The 19,102-nt window shown below is 33.2% G+C and overlaps 6 protein-coding genes and 1 non-coding gene across 7 annotated transcripts; 4 read left to right on the forward strand and 3 right to left on the reverse strand.

Annotated features, from left to right (window-relative positions):
- Positions 1 to 472: 472 nt before the first annotated feature.
- Positions 473 to 4,219, forward strand: LOC137838129 (uncharacterized). Its single transcript, XM_068647366.1, has 8 exons — positions 473 to 854; positions 1,075 to 1,142; positions 1,703 to 1,850; positions 1,934 to 2,014; positions 2,239 to 2,325; positions 2,783 to 2,868; positions 3,688 to 3,808; positions 3,980 to 4,219. Exons 1-8 carry the CDS (start codon positions 609 to 611, stop codon positions 4,055 to 4,057), a joined length of 915 nt encoding a protein of 304 aa, XP_068503467.1. The 5' UTR covers positions 473 to 608; the 3' UTR covers positions 4,058 to 4,219.
- Positions 4,220 to 4,824: 605 nt separating this feature from the next.
- Positions 4,825 to 6,589, reverse strand: LOC137838131 (uncharacterized). The gene is made up of 4 exons (XM_068647367.1): positions 6,430 to 6,589; positions 6,072 to 6,184; positions 5,335 to 5,415; positions 4,825 to 5,089 (listed from the first exon to the last, which is right to left on the reverse strand). Exons 1-3 carry the CDS (start codon positions 6,491 to 6,493, stop codon positions 5,335 to 5,337), a joined length of 258 nt encoding a protein of 85 aa, XP_068503468.1. The 5' UTR covers positions 6,494 to 6,589; the 3' UTR covers positions 4,825 to 5,089.
- Positions 6,590 to 7,054: 465 nt separating this feature from the next.
- TRNAL-CAA (transfer RNA leucine (anticodon CAA)) lies at positions 7,055 to 7,135 on the reverse strand. Its single transcript has one exon. It is a non-coding gene; the product is annotated as a tRNA-Leu (tRNA).
- Positions 7,136 to 8,476: 1,341 nt separating this feature from the next.
- On the forward strand, positions 8,477 to 10,159 carry LOC137838132 (transcription factor MYBS3-like). The gene is made up of 3 exons (XM_068647368.1): positions 8,477 to 8,932; positions 9,290 to 9,486; positions 9,645 to 10,159. Exons 1-3 carry the CDS (start codon positions 8,674 to 8,676, stop codon positions 9,978 to 9,980), a joined length of 792 nt encoding a protein of 263 aa, XP_068503469.1. The 5' UTR covers positions 8,477 to 8,673; the 3' UTR covers positions 9,981 to 10,159.
- A 2,580-nt stretch (positions 10,160 to 12,739) lies between these two features.
- Positions 12,740 to 14,951, forward strand: LOC137838915 (1-aminocyclopropane-1-carboxylate oxidase 1-like). Its single transcript, XM_068648124.1, has 3 exons — positions 12,740 to 12,748; positions 14,358 to 14,531; positions 14,613 to 14,951. The coding sequence occupies exons 1-3, from the start codon at positions 12,740 to 12,742 to the stop codon at positions 14,808 to 14,810; spliced, it is 381 nt and encodes a 126-aa protein (XP_068504225.1). The 3' UTR covers positions 14,811 to 14,951.
- A 338-nt stretch (positions 14,952 to 15,289) lies between these two features.
- LOC137838133 (tetraspanin-2-like) lies at positions 15,290 to 17,081 on the forward strand. The gene is made up of 2 exons (XM_068647369.1): positions 15,290 to 15,937; positions 16,593 to 17,081. Exons 1-2 carry the CDS (start codon positions 15,440 to 15,442, stop codon positions 16,902 to 16,904), a joined length of 810 nt encoding a protein of 269 aa, XP_068503470.1. The 5' UTR covers positions 15,290 to 15,439; the 3' UTR covers positions 16,905 to 17,081.
- A 768-nt stretch (positions 17,082 to 17,849) lies between these two features.
- Positions 17,850 to 18,754, reverse strand: LOC137838134 (small ribosomal subunit protein bTHXc-like). The gene is made up of 3 exons (XM_068647371.1): positions 18,408 to 18,754; positions 18,237 to 18,301; positions 17,850 to 18,141 (listed from the first exon to the last, which is right to left on the reverse strand). Exons 1-3 carry the CDS (start codon positions 18,571 to 18,573, stop codon positions 18,007 to 18,009), a joined length of 366 nt encoding a protein of 121 aa, XP_068503472.1. The 5' UTR covers positions 18,574 to 18,754; the 3' UTR covers positions 17,850 to 18,006.
- Positions 18,755 to 19,102: the final 348 nt, after the last annotated feature.

Below are 19,102 nucleotides of genomic sequence, written 5' to 3' on the forward strand. Positions count from 1 at the left end.
ATACGTGTCTTACAAGTGTCGATATCCGATATATGTGTCCGATATTTAAGAGGCGTGTCTAAGCGCTTCTAATCACTATAAATAATGCTTAGGAAACTAATTCTGAAATTTCTTAACCTAATTATAAATAATGTTTAGGAAAGTAATTCTGAAATTTCTTAACCTAATATCAACTTGGTTGGGTTGTGATGTTAAGTTGCGTGTTACATTGTAAAAACTAAATGGAATTGAAGAAGGAAAACCTTTCCCATCAAAACCATAAACATCACAATATGCTTAATTAACACTATTAGTTGCATTTTCCATCTCAAACCATTGTTTAATTTTCTTCATTTGTCGTTTTCTTGTTTGAGTTACTTCTCCCACTTCTCTATCAAACATAGGAGAAGTATTATTCAAAAGCTTTGAATAAATCAAATTTAACCTCTTTATTTTTCTATATATTATTATAATAATTTATGTGAAACGCAAAAGGAATAGGAAATTGAAAAAATTAATGGAAAATTTACAGGGATGGTAATGGGGCACGTGGTGCATATGTATGAGGTGAGATGAAGATGTCTGAGGATAATCCAGCGGTGACAGACAGTTGAGGAATTTGTTCGGAGATGGCAAATGTTGTTGGACTAAGGTTGCCATTACCAGTGTTGGGTTCTGTGTGTGTTTCTCACTCTTCTTCAACCTTTGCCACTACTCTTTCAACACCACCATTAAACAACTTGAATTGGAAAGTTAAGGGTCCTCGTCGCATGGTTTTGGGTCTTGGAGTTTCCTTCTTCTCTCAGTTTCTCACTATGGGTACCAACTCCTTCATTGCCTCCGCAAGGATAAAGGGTGGTCCCTCAGTGGATGAGGTCATCGTTTATTTTATGTTTCATAGTCTAAAACTTTGCATTACATATATCTAGTTAATAATCTTGCCCCTAATTATATGTTTCATCTTCTGTGCATGCTGATAGCCCACAAATGAACATGCCATGCTACTCAACTCTTGCGTGCCACTTGTTTGAATTTGGTTGCAAATGAAATTGTGTTTGTTTCTCTCATTGTTTGTGCTAAGTTCCCATTTTACAGTTACTGAAGGATGTCGATTGGCCGGAGCAGTTCCCCTTTAAAGAGGAGGATTTCCAGCGTTTTGATGAGTAAATTTCTCCACTAGTTGCTTCAACAACTGTTATTACATGCTTTCTCCTTAAAGTAATCATTTTGCTTTCTGCATTTTTGTTTTCGCAAAGAGTAAAGATTTTTTAGTAGCAATATTGGATCATACTACACACTTCCTTGTTGCTGAAAAAGGCATGTTGGCATGCGGGTCATGTTTGAAACTTCTTTCCTCAAACGAACTTATTGAGTTATATACACCCCATTTTAGGGTGGAAGGAAGAGTGTGATCATAAGTAAAAAAAAAGATAGACAGAAAGAGACAAATTTGATAGCTGATATGTGATATGATGGAAAAATAAGAGAGAAACTGCAAGAAATGAGGTGGAATAGAAAGTGATTGTATGGTTGTAATTGTTGTGTTGAAATTTCTGTTTTGCATCTTTTCACTTGTTCCTTTTGTTTCTAATGTCATTATTATCTGCTATCTTGAACTACCGATTCTTAGCTGTTTGTAAGCCACCTGTGGCTTCAAATATTTCTTATCCTAGTTTTCTTTATGTTAATCTTTGTGTATAATATCAAGAAAAATTCCCCTCAGGACACCAGATTCCTTGTTCTATGAAGCACCTCGATTCGTGACACACATTGATGACCCTGCAATTGCTGCTCTGACTAAGTATTACTCCAAAGTTTTCCCACCTAGCAACACTCCTGGAGTAAGCATCTTGGATACGTGTAGCAGTTGGGTAAGAGTTTTAGTACTATAACTCTGGTCTCTCCAATGTTACATTGCATATACATATTGTCATAAATCTCCACTTTGCATTAGGTCAGCCATTTTCCACCAGGATACAAGCAAGAACGAGTGGTGGGATTAGGCATGAATGAAGAAGAGCTGAAGAGGAACCCTGTAAGATAATACTGTGTAATGTGGTGATCATTGATCTTTACTTTTGGAACTGAAACTGAATTTGGTATTCTTAAGGTGACTCTTAGATCATTTTTCCATATCTGTATGCGGTCCAATTGTCTGAATTCAAATAAAAAATAGTGACATAGCTATATCTCAAGATTCTCAACATTTTAGTTTTGACAGAAACGTGGACCTATTAATTGAAGTTGTTGATGTTGTAGGTTCTCACAGAGTATGCTGTGCAAGACTTAAATGTGAACCCCAAACTGCCATTTGAGGATAACTCTTTCGACATCATCACTAATGTGGTAAAAATACTTTTCCACATAACATAACTTTGATGTTTGAAATTATTTCAAGTAGTGCATGTAATTTGTTCATATCACACATTTATGTTGCCCATCTGTCAGTAATTTGTTTAAATTTTATTTTTCTTTCAATATTTTGTAATAAGTTTTATCTTCCTGATGATTAAAGCTAAGGATTCATTTATTACACTCTTAAGCTTTTAGCATTTGGTCGAAAGAAATGTCATATCTTGGATTAAAAACTGCTAACTAGTTTTAGGTGATACTAGTGTATTGATGAAAATGGACTTCTCTTGTTAAATACATTGACTGTTTCTTTACTAGAATATCTGATTTAAAGCACTAGAAATAGGACTATCTGATTTAAAATCTTTTGGGTTTAGAAATGTGTCTGAATTCTTGCTTAGCTTATATGTCGGTGATTTAATAAACCTTAAGAATTGAATATGCCCTTCAGGTCAGTGTTGATTACCTTACAAAGCCACTTGATGTCTTCAAGGAGATGTGCAGGATTCTCAAGCCAGGTGGACAAGCCATAATGAGGTGATAATCTTTTCAACCATTTTGGAAATACCTATCAGTTTTTATAAAATCTGATAATTGTCACAAAGCACTTTCGTATAAAATCACCAACTCGTGGATATTTAATCATCTGAACTAAACTAAATAATCTGTACTCTGAAATTGTCTGGACCACCCTTCTAATCATTTTGTATCTACAATCAATATTCCAAGCACTTTCGTATGAAATCACCAATTTCGTGGATATGTAATCATCTGATCCAAACTAAATAATCTGTACTCAGAAACTTTCTGGACCATTCTAGCCATCTGGTATCTACAATCAACATTCCAGATTAGGAAATTATGTCTAGAGTTTCCTTGACGTGTCTAGAAAAAGAGGAAAAAAGATGCTAAAGAAGGCTACACGAGCAAGGATAAGTGCCAGACATATGGATATAGTGGTGTATTTTAGACTGAACTTAAATGTTTAAAACCAATGAACTTAGCACAAAGCAATCTGCCAGAAATTTCATACTAAGAAAGATGCGACTTCAATTGTGCTTCACTATTTTACACCATTAATTTTCATAAAAGTATAACTTTTAGTTATAGAGGCCAGTTTATGCAGTCAATGAATTTTTTAACAGTCATCTTGTTTAAATCATATTTAACAGTCATCTGTTACTCCTCAACCACTAAGATTCACTCCCAAATTGCACAAATGTTCCTTTATTTCATATAAACAAACATTTCATCTTTACACCAGTGCCAGTTCTCTTTTAGATGATGTTTCATCTTTTATTGATCTTGTACTGGCATGTCCTATTCTACTCATGATGGTTTCATTGATGATTCTAGCTTTTCAAACCGATGCTTCTGGACAAAGGCCATTTCTATATGGACATCAACTGGGGATGCTGATCATGTTATGATTGTTGCATCATATTTCCATTATGCTGGAGGGTTTGAACCTCCTCAGGTGGTAATTCCATAATTGATATTTTCTTTCCATACTCAAATGATAGACACTTAGCTATCTGCACTGTCACAATTATTTTTCCCATTTAGTTGTAGGAGGACACCTTTTATGGGGACAAGGTTGAAGTAACACTAATCTTTAAATTCCTTTCTAAAATCTTTTTTTGTGTAGGCTGTGGATATATCTCCAAATCCTGGACGCTCAGATCCTATGTACATTGTGTACTCTAGGAAGCTCTCTACTGCTTGAGACAAATATGAATGAGAGTTCTACCAATATATTTACTATTTTACATATTATCACGAATCAGCAGTGAATCTGGAGGGAGAAATTCGTTCTTATAATCATATTGCATGGAAATTTTTTTATACCATTGCCCTTTATAGAAATGTACACAAAACTCCAGTTAAATTGTTTTGTTGTCTCGTATCAATATATGCAGTAGATAACTAATTAAAAATTGTTAAACTTATTATATATTATAGCTTATAACTCGATGACCATGTAAGCAAATGATATTTTTTCTCATATTCTAGTCACATTAATAGATTAAAATCAATTTAATCAAAAAAAAATTGCCTTGTAACCCGTTTTCAGAACATACTAAAATAAATGACTTTAATAAATGGAAAATTACATAAATGGAAATTACATATTTGCTGCTTAGTAGCAGACATTCGTTCATAAATGGAAAATATATCAGTTTTATGCAGTACTCTCTTTTTTGTGCAAAATAGTAACAGGTCAAGAAAGAAGTTTGCCCATGACTGTTTGCCATTTTAGAATGCTCTGTCCCTCTCAATGTGATGATGCTATTAATTTGCTGTGATCACCAATGTGTTATGTAGTTAGATCAACTAAACAACCTTAGTTGCTTCCTTGATCAAGGTTGCACAAGCAATTGTTAGCTAAAATTATGTGTTATGTAGTTAGATGGACTAATTTCTTGCGTAGTAACATATGTAAGCTTCCAAAAGGACCAGAAAGCTAAAATTGCAACAGAAAAACAAATAGAATTGCAAAGCAAGCTAAAATATATTAACAATGGATTGAACCCCAATCTGAATGCAGGATGCAGGACTGAATATTCTATACATCAATCCAAACAAAAATTATATTTCATCGACCAGTGGGAAAATTCTCTATAACTGCAAACTGATGGATGAAATCCCACCACTTGACGTCTCAGTATCATTGGAAAAGCACATCAATACTACGTTAAATACGTGCTCCGATAGTACATCAACACTAACGGCAAACAAAAGGTATTCTTCTGAAAACCTGAAATGCACAAAATCTAATGAATAACGCTGCTTTCCAACATAATAAAATGATGCAGATGACACCTTCCCATGCAACCAAAACAGAGAAGGAATCCATCAAAACGTTTACTCACCATTTATTTTCAAGAAACTGATAAAACTGGGACAATTGGTAATTAATTATAGCATGTGCAATGAAGATCTTGCATGAAAAAAAGAATATTCTAGGATATTTGGAAGGAAATCAGAGTATGAAAATCATACCTATCGCAACTTTTTTGCACGTTTAGAGGGTCGTGCCGTCTCCTTTTTGGATTCCTCTGGAATTTTTAAGTCGATAAATGGCTGAAACAATTGAGACAATTAAATTGAAGCACTAATATAACCCACACTCACTTCTTATTTATATTTACCTCCTTGTTTCAAAAGATAAGTGTTTTTTTTTTCTCAAAACTTCCATGTTAGACATCATATGCAACTTAACATCTCAGTTATGCCGACACTTAAGTAACAACAATCATATGTCATCATACAAAAAAAATTATTAAAAAAAGAAAATACAATAAAGTTATGGAAAGATTGAACCAAAACTCATATTTAACATAAACGATACGTAACACTATACCTATTTATAAATAATTCTAAAATCAGACTAGATAGAAACTTATTATACCTATCAATACCACCTTATGTTTCAAAAGATAAGTTAATTCAAACGCTTATTCTCCTAATGCACACTCCTCAAGTTCAATAAGCCAAATCTAAAAGCTTCTACATGTAGTGAGGTGAAGTCTTTTGCAAATGAGCTATATTCTCAAATAATGCTAAACTAGAAGTCACAACTCGGTATCTGTTTCTTCCCAAATATATGACTCACCTGAGGTAATGTGTACCAAGCATTATCCTATTTCTTAAACCACTAAAATGCCAACAGTTAACGAGGCTCTAAAATTAATCAGAGAAATATAACAGATAATAGAAGAAAAAGAGTTGCATTTCACCTCTTCCCATTTGGTTTGAAGTTCCAAAAGCTCTTGACAGTAAGCAAGGCATTCGGCATGGTATACCGCAGCTAGGTCTTTGATCAACGCCTTCCTCTTGATGATTCCGACCACTTCAACAATAATTTAAAATTAACAAAAACAGAATTATCATTAATCAAGTGCAGAACTCCAAATTGCAAGGTCAATTACAGGATATATCTATAATCACAGATATAAATTCACGCATGATGTTTCAAATCGAAGCCCTAAACTCAAAAATTGAATGCGCGAGAAAACAGAAAAAGAAGAACAGAAATTAGAAGATGCAACAGAGGCAGAGAGAGAGAGAGAGAGAGAGAGAGAGAGAGAGAGATACTCCGACTAGGATCAAACGGCAATGGAGGATCGGAAGGTTGCGGAGGTTTGGGTTCTTCCGCCATAGCTTGCGGCTGCACTTCCTCACTCTCTTGCTAACAAATGGGCCTTCTCCAACCATCGTAAGCCCTTTTATTTTTTTATTTATTTTTCTCAGCATTCAATTTGTTTTCGTGAATCCTACGTTTCCTGTTTTTATTTTGTTTTGGTTTATCTTAGCATTTAGTTAAGGAATTCTTTGGATGAGAGTAATTATATACACTAATATGATAAAAAAAAAAATATATATATATATATAATTTTTAAAATATTAGATATAAAACATAAATTTATATATTATATAATTATAAATTATAAATATTTATGTGTGTAAGTATGTTTCTGTTTTTTTTAGATGTTTCTCATGTTTGATTAAAAAAATTGTTTTTTTATTTTTATAATTATAATAAAATTTATATAATAAATTTGAGTTTTTAAAAAATTAATGTATTTCTCCTCTTTACAACTGTGTTAACCGTGTTAGAATTATCAGAAATTCAATAAATATTTTTTGAATTAAACACTTTACCAACATTTTGTGATTTGCTGTCGAACTTATTTCAATTCAATAAGAGATCTCAATATTATGCCTTGAAGAGGACTCGAACCTCCACGCTCTTTAGCACGAGATTTTGAGTCTCGCGTGTCTACCATTTCACCACCAAGGCATCTTGAAAGTGAATCGTATTATGATCGAAATATATTTTATCTACAAATGTCAATGTCCGATACGTATGTTGATATAGATACATCATTTAAGAAGTGTGTCCGAGTCTTATAAGATGAGAGGCATCGTAATTCTCCTTTTATCAGTGTCAATTAATTATATTATTTTTCTCAAGTTAAATAAAATGTTAGATATTATTTCAATTATATACTTATTATTTACTGTTCAAAATTATATATTAAAAGTTAGAAAGTTCAGAAAGCAGATAAGAAACATCATATATACTGCATATTTGGTAAACAGCAGTATGTTTTCTTGGGAGAAGATTCCTTCCCAGATAATGCCAAATCACTCTCAAACTGCTGCACAGATTATAAGTAAACAATCTTCAACTTGGATTCAAAATCTTAATGCTTGATTAATGAAGTTTTTCCATGAACAGGAATCTCTTATATGAATCTCAGATTTTAATTATGGCAAGTGTACCTTTGCAAAACAATCTGCATGCTGCTTTTAAAGCATGATGTGATATGTCTTTTCCCCTCAACTTATATATATAAATTCCTTTTCATAGGCATACTTAACAAAACACACAATTGATCATGCTACTTGTATAAGTAAACACTATCTTTAAGAAAATTTCAATTAGTCTTTTTTCAATCGGGAAATAATTTGTTCATTTTATTAAATATAATAGAAGATGAAGTGATTAAAAGCATTAAGTACATCTCTTTTGTGAATAGGCCCGGACATTATTCTTAAATGACGTGTCCGTACACGAACACACGAATTGGACATTGATACTCATATGACACTCGTAGGAAACGTATCGGTGAAGTGTCTTCAAAAATATTTATTGAATTTCTGACAATTCTAATACGGTTCTAACAAAATTTTAAAAAGAATAAATACATTAATTTTCTAAAAACTCAAACTTATTGTATAAATCTTTATTATAATTATAAAAGTAAAGAATAAATCATTTGGAATCAATCATGAAAAACATCTTTCTGCTTCAAAAAAAATATGAAACATACTTATGCACATAAATATTTATTATCAATTTATATAATTCATAATTATATAATATATAAATTTGTGTTCCATCTCTTACCTTTTAAAAATTACATGTATTTTCGTGTTCATATCGTATCATTTTCGTGTTCATATCGTATCAGCGTTCGTTTTCGTGTTTGTCTTACATATCACCCATCATCATGTGTGGAACCCTAGAACACAAGTACTCACAAATAAGATAAGGTATCTATATCCTCATGATTTCTTTTGTGTATGAAAGGGGAAAAGAAAATTATTGTAAAAGCATATTTCAACAATAAACAATGTCCATCCAATTAATTGCTCTAGGTGTGCTTCCAATTTCACAAACCCCACACCTCACTCATCATCATCATCATCATCATCATCATCATATATACCACCAAATATATCTCTTATTTCTGCTCTCTTTCTTTCAAGCTCCCTCTCAAACACACAGAGTTAAGTATTCTGCTGCTGAGGGTGTCATCTGAGAAGAGAAAAATGGGCAGAAAATGCTCACATTGTGGAAACAGAGGTCATAACTCCAGAACCTGTTCATCTTTGAGAGCAACTTTTGTAGGAGTTCGTCTCTTTGGGGTTCAACTACACATATCAAACTCTTCTTCTCTTACCATGAAAAAAAGCTTCAGCATGGATTCCTTGCCCTTATTATCCTCTCCATCTTCCTCCTTTTCTTCATCTGTTGGGTATCTATCAGATTCAGATGGCCTCATTGTTCCACCACAAGACAGGAAGAAAGGTATGCATCACGCTCATCACACTCAAATTCATCCACATTTATAGATCTATTCCTTCACAAGCTAACAATATTGGTCAATACTCACACTACTAGTTTTACTTAATTCTCTTCCTCCAACATTATGTTCAATTAATTTTTATCTCTTTTGTTTCAATACTTTACACATCACTCATTTTCTCCATTAAAGTTTGTTCTTCACTGTGGATTTTTATGTTCTATTCTTCTTGCTCAGAAAAATCAGATTTTATCAAAAAGTACTCAATATTTCCTTTGTTTGTTCACCCATCATTTTATATCATTTTCCTTTAATGTATATATGATAATCTTTGTGCATGCATATATATATATACAATGTAGGAGTGCCATGGACAGAAGAAGAGCACAGAACATTCCTTGTTGGACTCGAGAAGCTGGGAAAAGGTGATTGGAGGGGTATCTCCAGAAACTATGTGACTACAAGAACCCCAACACAAGTTGCTAGCCATGCTCAGAAGTACTTTATTCGTCTTGCAACCTTGAACAAGAAAAAGAGACGTTCAAGTCTTTTTGACTTGGTATACATTAACTTTTTTTTTTAAGTGTGTTCCAATCCTTTATACAAATAAATTCAACACAAGCTTCTTATCACCTAACCAGATAAGATCCAACAGACATTACAACACTTAATTAACGTGTCTCTATGGTGCTTATAAAATATTGATTAATTATGCAGGTTGGAGGCAGCTCTAACTGTAAGTCAGGTGATTTAGTTTCTTCTGCTAAATCCAAAGGTGAAATTGAGAACGATGTCACCTTGTCACTTCTTCAATTTCAAGAAACCAAGAAGACAGATGAGCAGAGAGAAGATGATAATTATTGTGAAGCTGAAGCAGGTGCAGATGATGAAGGTGTTATGTGGCTTCATCCTCAGATGAAATCTTCAAATAATATTGCAGCAATTCCTGATCTGGAACTCACTCTTTCAGTCTCCAAGGGCAAGGTTAAGACCATGGAACAAACTAAATCAACCCCTGCTTCCTTCCTTCTTGGCCCAATTAGCGTCACTTAACTCAGCTATTCATGAATTGATGTTATCAACTTAAACAAAAGATCATCAATCTGTTCAAAGAAAACACATTTTTGTTGTTGGTGTTCTTAATATTGGTAGGCATTAATCAGTTGATTATTTTATGTGTATAATCAAATATTTGTTTGTATCATAGCAAATTAGTTCAGTCTTTTCAAGAAGTTATTTTTTTTTTATCAGCAAAAGCAAAGAATAATTGAATATAATGGATACTTCAACACTTATATAATCAAACACTTATGCAAGAACCAAAACGTTTTCTCCTGGCTAAACCAAAAACATTCTTGCATGCTTATTATATTAATGCTATAGTGAAATAAAGTTTGTGCTCAATGCATAATGAACAAGTTTAATCAGAACTAGTGCTTTGCCATGTCAATAACTCAACATAATAAAGACTGGTGATGGCAAAAAAGTACGTGATTGGATGAAGTTTCGTTTCTGACTTTTGGCACCAAAGCTTTTTTATTTATAATGTTGGGTTTAATTTAAAGCAAATTGGATTCTGTTGAGAAGATTTGGATTCCACACAGCCTTTAGAATTAAATAAACACGTATGTATTTTAGAATTTCTTTCTTTTTCTTGTTGTTTTGTCCAGTTTTGTTCATCAAAGAATGGGAAACATGCCTCAACGAAGACAGAAATTTGTTCAGAAATTTGTCTAAATCTACTTAAAAAAAATTAACAAACATTTACAAACCATTAACTCAAAACACCAATCTAAATACGAAAAACATATGTCTTTAAAGACGTGTTTAGTACATGTAGCAGATGTGTTCTATGGTGTTGTACTAGAAGTTATAATGTTGGAGGGATAAAGATTATATAACATATGCTTGTTTTGTAGGATTTATTAAGCAATATGATTAAAAAATGTGTCATATTTATGAGGACTTTTTAGAAATAGTGACATCTCAACCAACAATCCGTGTCTTCTTTACTACCTGTAACCATCTGTGTGGTGTCCAATTATTTGGACTTTTCACTCTAGCAGCTTTATATATTATATATATACATGCTCTATTATGGTTCACATGAAAATTGTGGATGCTACCATTTTGTCTTTGTTCAAAGGTAATATAACTATGTGTAGCTTATTTTGGATAATGCAGACATACCTACAATTTACATGAAATTTAATGCAGAGCAAAAATGGTAATACAAACAAATTAGGCGTCTTAATGCAGACATCACCAACCCTCTCAACATCATAATTAATTCTCATTCTTCTGTCATTTGGTTTCACTTAAACCACTTATTTATAGTAGGTTAGGTCTTGTGTAATTTTCTTACATTTCATTGCTTTAACTTTAATCTGTCACCAAAAAGATATCTGTGATTTCATATGGCATGAAAAATGTGGGATTCAACCTCTCTCCTTTTACCAAAATGGACATTCAACTGCCATTTTTTGGTCGCATTCATCATTTAGTTTTGCCCATTTAAATTAACATACGTGTGGTGTGTTTTGTGCAGGGTTTTTTTGGTTCTATATCCTCTTTGCAGGATCGGTTTGATGGATTTGACGTTTGAGTGTTTGGTTTACTTCTGTTTGTTGGCAAATATTGAGTTTAGTTGTTGGACTTTTGTGTCTTATCTTGAGATTGTGTTTCTTTGGAGGGTTGATGTAATTATATATTAATGTGATCTTGTATCTTGTTATGGTATGTTAATACGGCGGTTGTGTTGTAATGTCGATTGGATCCTCATATGGTTGGGTGATAAAAAACTTGTGTTGTGATTATTTGTATAAGAACTAGACACCCCTAAAATATCTCGATTTTACGATCTCAATACAACAAAAACTACTTCTAGTCATTGAAGTAATGATTTTTAAGTTGAAAAATATAGCTTTAGATTTAACAACTAATTCAAGAAATTATGTGACAAAATAATAGAACATAACTTGAAGAACAACTATATCTTCAATGATAAGTAAAAGGAATAAATATTCGACTGGACCAATTTTTTTTGTCGCATGTATCATTTAATTTTGTCCATTAAATTGCCATCTGTTATTTCTGCAATATCTTCAAAGCAAGTAAACGCCAAAACATGAAACTGGACCAGTCTTGTATCTTTTGTCGCATTTTCATTTTGTCCGATAATTAAACTAAGATCAGCTAATTTAGCTATATTTTGTCTATTATAGTGAAACGGTTTTCATTTTTATTGTCGTGTTACAAGTGTTTATTGATTTTTTTTCATGATTAATCTTTCTTAGAAGTAAAACATAATAAGAAACTGAAAACGAAATTGTCCATTTTGAGACACCTCATACACATTCTTACTATATTGGTCCCATTCATGACTAGTATATATAGTTCATATACATGAAAACACAGTAAGACTTTTTCACCAAGGACTAGCTACCAGAAGAGAGAGGTTCTCCGAACTGATATTGTTCTGAGATTGGGACAAATTATTCCTTGAAGAGGAAGAACTGGTTAGAGATCTAGAACATTTCATAGTATATAAATGGGTGTAAACCTCATTTCATAAGTCAATTTTATGAAGTTGAATTAGACTTAAAGTCTAATTTTTAATATGGTATCAGAGTAATTTTGAATCTATCATAGTCAGATCACCTGTTATCGGACCGTTATCATAGTATATAAGTGGATGCAAATCTCACCTCATAACGGTTTTGTAGTTTTAGGTGAAACACATGGAAAAACAAACCATTTAGTGATGAATAGAGAAGAAGTATGCAGTTCTGGTATGAAGATTAGCAGGAAAAATGGAAGAAGTTAGTAATGGCATAAGAAGAAGCACATGATCTGGTGGAAAAATAAATGCTGTCACATGCTTTACAGATACACATATGTTCTTGTCTCATTGTCATTTTGAAGTGTTTAAAACTTGTACGTATTGTGTCACTCATGACGTATCAATATTAGTGTTTGTATTAAACATGTTATAAATTTGTTGTTTTATGCTGCCTTTTCCATTAATCTGCAATTCTTTTAAGAGATATCAGCCAAATTCCAATACTGCATTACGTTACTCACCATGCCATACATGTAATGTCTTCAAAACTAAATTTAAGTGGGATCACTAAAATTTGAAAATGCAACTTTTCAAATATTAGATCTAGTGTTCACCAATGATGTCTGATGCAAAAACAACATACATATTAATATAAATAAGGATGAGGAAAAGTTTGTTGAAAAAAGACAAAAGAAAGTTAAAGAGGGGTAAACACAAGAAACATGACAAAGAAGAAATAAAAGAGAGATTTCAACAAAGACTAAGAGGAGGAGAATCCAAGCTTTGAAAGAGGAGATTATAGAAGAATGTAAATATATAATTTATTAGTCTTTAGATGAATTTAAGAGAAGTTAGAACCTCATGCTTTGAACTTGAGAGAGTTTGGACAAAATTCTTGAACTCCTAAAGTTAAGAGTGTCTTTTGGAACTTCTAAACTACCACATGTCATTTTTAAGTTACATGAAGTAGTATGACTCTTTTATCTAATCATTTCAACCTTTCAAGAGTCTTCTTGTATCAGTAGATAGACGTTTAACATGTAATTTCTCTAAGAGTCATAATTACTTTTTCCTATATTCAAGGAACTACTCATGTGCACTCTCTAATTTTAAGAGATTATCATGTACCAATCATGTTTAGAAGAGATAACTCTTGATTAACAAAGTTAATTCAATTTTGTTGTCTCTTCTTCTTCTAGGATGAACTTTACTTCTATAAAAGAGATCATCCTTCTTTTTAAACTCACCCTTGAATATATTCAATGAAAATCTCTTTGTGAGTTAATATTTGAGAGTCTCTTTTCTGACTTTGGTTCTTATCTTTAGAATTTAAAAGTTTTCTAATGTGACAAATTTTCATGAACTTATCATGTTATCTATCATTAATTAATTTTAAATATAAAATTATTTTCCATTTTAAATATGGACCTAAACATCACATCTTATATTCTAATAATTTTTTATTTTAAAAAATTCTTAGTGTCCGATTAGCCTACTCTAACCTTTATAATTATCGTATTATAATTAAGTGGATTTAATTCGGATAAAGTTTTTTTGAACAGCTAATTTATTGCATTTTTGTGGTGAAAATAAAGAGCATGAACTTTGTCATCTCAATTTTTGTGTCGTAATACAACCTTATGTAAACCTGTGTGATACAAGCATGCCTAGGTTAGAATGTTGATGCACAGAAGAAGTGTTAGGAAAGTCAAGTTTGAAAGCAACAAATTGCATAAATTTTAAATGAACAGTAATTAATTTTACAACCCCACTAAAATAAAATAATGATTTAACAACTTTACTTTAATAATATAATAATATATATTCATAATTTAATTTAAAATAGAAAAAAAAAAGAATTAAAATAGGTATTCATTCCCTCTCTGCATTGTGCAACCTTTTTTCCTTTGCTATTGCCCCTGCTTTCGTTCAGCCAAAAGGTGGCTATTCCTGTTATAGATTTCAGTACTCTCAATGGAGACAAAAGGGATGAAACCATGGCACTTTTGCATGAAGCTTGTCAGAAATGGGGTTTCTTTCTGGTAAAGAGAATTATCTATGTGTTACTTCCTCCTTCCACCACCTTTTCCTTTTTCTCCTTTTCACCAATTGTACTTGTGCAGATTATGAACCATGAACGTGGCAAGAACCTAATGGATAAGGTGAAGCAGCTAATTAATATTCACTATTGTTTAGAGGCACTGGTTAGAGGACTTAGAGAGCAGACAGATGCTGGTGGGATCATCCTATTGCTCCAAGATGACTTCAAAGATGGCAAATGGGTGGAGATTCCTCCTCCAAGAACAATGCCATTTTTGTGAACACAGGTGACCAAGTGGAAGTGTTGAGCAATAGCTTGTATAAAAGTGTGGTGCAGAGTCAAACCTGACAAAAATGGAACATCTTCTATAATCCAGTTGGTGAAACCGTTATGGAGACTACTTGGAGCTTTATGGCAAGACCAAGTTGGGTGAAAAAGGTCCTTGATTTGAATCCATCAAGAATATGACCAACGGCCATCACAACATAAACCTTAAATTCATAAAAGAAAATGTAATAGGAGGACATGTTTCATTTTTCCTTTTTATGTTTCAGTATGAATAATAACAAAGAAAGCAGAGGTTTTTACTTTAATTTCTTGAGTTTTTGAGTTGTTTATATGCATCCTTTTCTGTTATTTGTATCCTTTTTCAAATCAAAAAGTTAATACAGTTGTAAAAGAATAGAAAATAATAATAAAAAGTGAACTTTTAAGCTGTGACAATACAAAGGCAAAGGAGATTTATGCATATCTATGTCCAATTCAGTCTCCTCTTCTGATTCCAAAAGAATAATACAAGCCATCTTCATACTTGCACACACTCCAACCTGTGAAGTTTAGTTTACAAAAACACATTTTGCAAACTAGAAAAGCAGTATTCAACATCCCATTTGTTGTATTGACATTGACATGGGAGTAAGCAACAACATCACTGTGGTGCTGAACTTCATAGCCCTGTTGGCCTCAATTCCCATAATAGGTGCAGGTGTATGGCTGGCCTCCAAACCAGACAACGAGTGCATCCACAACTTCCGCTGGCACGTCCTCATCCTTGGCCTCCTCGTACTCCTTGTCTCTCTAGCTGGCTTTGTCGGTGCTTACTGGAACAAGCAGGGCCTCTTGGCCTTTTACCTTTGTTGCATGGCCATCCTCATCGCTCTTCTCCTTTTCATCCTCCTCTTTTCTTTCATCGTTACTACACCTGATGGAACCTACTATGTCCCCGGAAAAGGCTTCAAGGAGTCCATGCTCCATGGTTTCTCCCCCTGGCTAAGGAACCATGTCACCACTTCTTGGAGTTGGAACAAGATAACCACTTGTTTGGTTCATTCCAATGTCTGCATTAAGCTCACGCAGGATTACATATCTGCTGATCAGTTCTTCAACTCGCATATCTCTCCTTTGCAGGTTACTCTCTCTCCTACCATTTCTTTTATACAAGATAAACAAGGACACTGATTCACTTTGTTAACCATGTTATAGTTAAGATAACCAATATGTTGACTGCTAAGTCCTTTCTCTTTCTAAATCCACGCCTTTCAGACTCCTGATCTTTATTAAAACTAATGTAGCGATTCACACCAATAAGCCTTGGACTTCATGGCTTTTAAATTGCTAAATTAGAATTTTCATTAATAAGAATAAGGTTTCTTATAGATGAGATTGTTAGGGATCAGTGAAACATGATATCCTTCCCTTTGGAGTGGCTTAGTTGTGAAGTTTCTCTATAGCACAACAGGAGTTGGAGTTGGGAAAGAAGAGTGTCTGTGATGTTCGAAGTGGGTGGGACCTGGTTTTCTATCTTATTCCTGAAACTTTTTTTTATCAGCAATATCTTATTCCTGAAACTTAAAAATACTACGTCGAGGGATGAAATTCACATATTACTAAAAAGTAGAAACACTAAACTTACCATTTCTAAAGTATAAAGACTAAGACAAATTTTGAGAGACATGAAACATATTCTATACTTCAACTCTCTTCGTATTTGGTAATATAATCCTATCTCTTGATTTTTCTTACAAAATAGAAGTCATGTTAATCCACTGCTCACGTATTACAGTCAGGATGCTGTAAACCTCCAAGTGCTTGCGGATACAATTATGTGAACCCCATACTGTGGATAAATCCTGTGAATCCAATGGTTGACCCTGATTGTTACTTGTGGACTAATGACCAGAATCAACTCTGCTACAACTGCAATGCATGTAAGGCAGGTCTTCTGGGGAATCTCAGAGAAGAGTGGAGGAAAGCCAATATCTTTTTGATGGTGGCAGTTGTTGTCCTCATCTGGGTCTATCTAATTGCGTGCAGTGCCTTCAAAAATGCACAAACAGAAAACCTTTTCCGCCACTATAAAGGGGGTTGGGTTTGATCCTCTTTGTATTTTTTATAAATTGATCTTCATAATACTTATTCCTGTAAGTACATTTTTCACTATGTATATATTCCTTGTTGGTTTCTCTTTAGGGCTATGAAAAGTGATAAAGGAAGAAATCTTCCAACATTAAACTAGTCAGAATAGAATCCTGATTCAAGCTTTCATGAGTAATTCTTATATGCCAAATTGTCCATGACTTCTTGTATATGCATTTTACAATAATCTCGATACTTAGATGTTGGTATCTGCAAACTTGCCAAACATACCACTTTAGTTGTATTTTGAATGTGATCAAATTATTTGAAGTAATTGTAGTTTAACCAATAGTCTTGATTCTTGAAATTGAATCTCAAATATACATAATTGTCTTAAACACTGAAAGAGAGAATTTCATTAGTCATAATGATCCTATTTGACTCCTCCAGTGGAACGAATTTGTGATCTCTACCAAAGCAATATTTTAATGTTGATCAAGCAAAAGGGAAAAGGCAACCGACACCACTCACCATAAAGAAAAGTGCTTTTGAATTCTAATGTTTTGCATATCTCCCATGAACCGAAAGGTAGATCTTCCCAAAGTAGCAATATTTTATGAAGGATTGTAGAGTAAAATAAACAGAGCTAAGAATTCAGTTTGTGTGTCCAATGCTGGTGGCAACACTCACAAACACCAATAGATTGACAATTACTTTAAAAATCGTCAAAGTGGCACGATAGACTCAACAAACACTCGTTAGGATAAACTTTAAATAATTTTGATAACATGTTAAAAAGTGAACTTTAAACCTAACTCAATCTCATAAAACCAACCTAGTGCATCTACTTATAAATAATGAAATATCTTAATCTCTAGTCGATTTGTGATCACCCACACATAGACATAGAGAGGAAGGCAACCATCCATATCAGTACATTCATAACAATTAAGACACCAGCCCATACTGAATATAGTTGTTTAATTTTGAACATGTTATCAACAAAGTACAGTTGAGAGCACGAACTTTTGCAGGAAATAAAAAAATCCTTTGAAAAGTATAAGAATGCAAGGGAATAATGCTGGAGAAAAAGACCCAAAAAATACAATTCACCAATAAAATCAGCCAGAAAAGAGGGACTCATCAATTTCAATCTTCACCACCTCATTATCTTCGAATCTGTCTCTCTTGGAAGGTGCCGGTGGAGCATAAATCCTTGGTGGCCCTCTACCCTTCTTCTTGTCCTTTGGCCTCGCCTAATAATAATCCCATTTACAATATTAGAACCAAGAAAAGCATAACATTAAAACTAAACTAAAAAAGAAAAGAGAAAATGGGAGCAGAAGTTTACATTCCCAAACGAATGGGCGAAGCGTTTTCCCTTTGCAGTTTTCCTGTCCCCTCTGCCGCAGTACACTGGGAGATAACAAAATACATAAAATTGGGAAATGGGGTGTCAGAATTCGTGCATGCTAAACCAAAGTTGTTGAAAAAAATGGAGTTTTAGTGTTGCAGAATGTACCAGAAGGGGTTGGGGAGAGAGTGGAAGTTGCAGACGCTGAGAGGGAAGGGAAGGGAGTGGAGAGTGGCGAGAAGAGAGTTTGGGAGTGAGAGAAGGAAAGGTAAGACATGGAAGTGTGCAATTGGGTGGAGAGTGGAGGAGGAGATGCTAGGAGCAGTGATGCCATCACTGAGGATAACTCAAGGATAAGGTTTCACAGAATACAACATAGTTGAGTGTAACAGTACAGCTTCTATAGTGCAATTGAAATATGAGAAAAAAAACGATAGGTAAATTAAATATAGAAATATGGTCATTTTTAAAATTGTAAAAACTAGGTTTTTATTATTATTGGTATTAGTATACCCAAAAAAGAATAAGTTTGGGTGATTCAAGCGATTTATATAAAAAAAAAAGTATAAATGTATAATATATATATATATATATATTTAGTACAATTTCAGAAAATTTCTTCAACTTTCTGTGTGTCTAATCACTCTTCGTCTATAAAAAAATCTGCAACACACTTGTATAGTGCAATTGGAATATGAGAAATAGAACTGCATTCAAATGCGCAGTATAATTTTTGTTTAGAATGATGTATAGAATATTCAGTCCTGCATTCAAATTTGGGGTTCAATCCTTTGTTAATATATTTTAGCTTGCTTTGTAAAATTGTAATTCTGTTTATTTTTCTGGTGCAATTTAGCTTTCTG

Source organism: Phaseolus vulgaris, chromosome 4, assembly GCF_000499845.2.
Source record: "Phaseolus vulgaris cultivar G19833 chromosome 4, P. vulgaris v2.0, whole genome shotgun sequence".
Lineage (NCBI taxonomy): Eukaryota > Viridiplantae > Streptophyta > Magnoliopsida > Fabales > Fabaceae > Phaseolus > Phaseolus vulgaris.

Bases quoted from the DNA above. Each gene is read 5' to 3' on its own strand.
- LOC137838129 (XM_068647366.1), top strand. From the start codon at position 609: ATGGCAAATGTTGTTGGACTAAGGTTGCCATTACCAGTGTTGGGTTCT. The intron at 855-1,074 runs GTCATCGTTTAT...CCCATTTTACAG, and splicing joins GTGGTCCCTCAGTGGATGAG to TTACTGAAGGATGTCGATTG. The intron at 2,326-2,782 runs GTAAAAATACTT...TATGCCCTTCAG, and splicing joins TCGACATCATCACTAATGTG to GTCAGTGTTGATTACCTTAC.
- LOC137838131 (XM_068647367.1), bottom strand. From the start codon at position 6,493: ATGGCGGAAGAACCCAAACCTCCGCAACCTTCCGATCCTCCATTGCCG. The intron at 6,185-6,429 runs GTATCTCTCTCT...TTATTGTTGAAG, and splicing joins GCCGTTTGATCCTAGTCGGA to TGGTCGGAATCATCAAGAGG. The intron at 5,416-6,071 runs GTGAAATGCAAC...CAATTGTTTCAG, and splicing joins TTCAAACCAAATGGGAAGAG to CCATTTATCGACTTAAAAAT.
- LOC137838132 (XM_068647368.1), top strand. From the start codon at position 8,674: ATGGGCAGAAAATGCTCACATTGTGGAAACAGAGGTCATAACTCCAGA. The intron at 8,933-9,289 runs GTATGCATCACG...TATACAATGTAG, and splicing joins ACCACAAGACAGGAAGAAAG to GAGTGCCATGGACAGAAGAA. The intron at 9,487-9,644 runs GTATACATTAAC...TTAATTATGCAG, and splicing joins GTTCAAGTCTTTTTGACTTG to GTTGGAGGCAGCTCTAACTG.
- LOC137838915 (XM_068648124.1), top strand. The intron at 14,532-14,612 runs GTAAAGAGAATT...GTACTTGTGCAG, and splicing joins AGAAATGGGGTTTCTTTCTG to ATTATGAACCATGAACGTGG.
- LOC137838133 (XM_068647369.1), top strand. From the start codon at position 15,440: ATGGGAGTAAGCAACAACATCACTGTGGTGCTGAACTTCATAGCCCTG. The intron at 15,938-16,592 runs GTTACTCTCTCT...CACGTATTACAG, and splicing joins CGCATATCTCTCCTTTGCAG to TCAGGATGCTGTAAACCTCC.
- LOC137838134 (XM_068647371.1), bottom strand. From the start codon at position 18,573: ATGGCATCACTGCTCCTAGCATCTCCTCCTCCACTCTCCACCCAATTG. The intron at 18,302-18,407 runs GTACATTCTGCA...GTTATCTCCCAG, and splicing joins TCTCTCCCCAACCCCTTCTG to TGTACTGCGGCAGAGGGGAC. The intron at 18,142-18,236 runs GTAAACTTCTGC...GATTATTATTAG, and splicing joins TCGCCCATTCGTTTGGGAAT to GCGAGGCCAAAGGACAAGAA.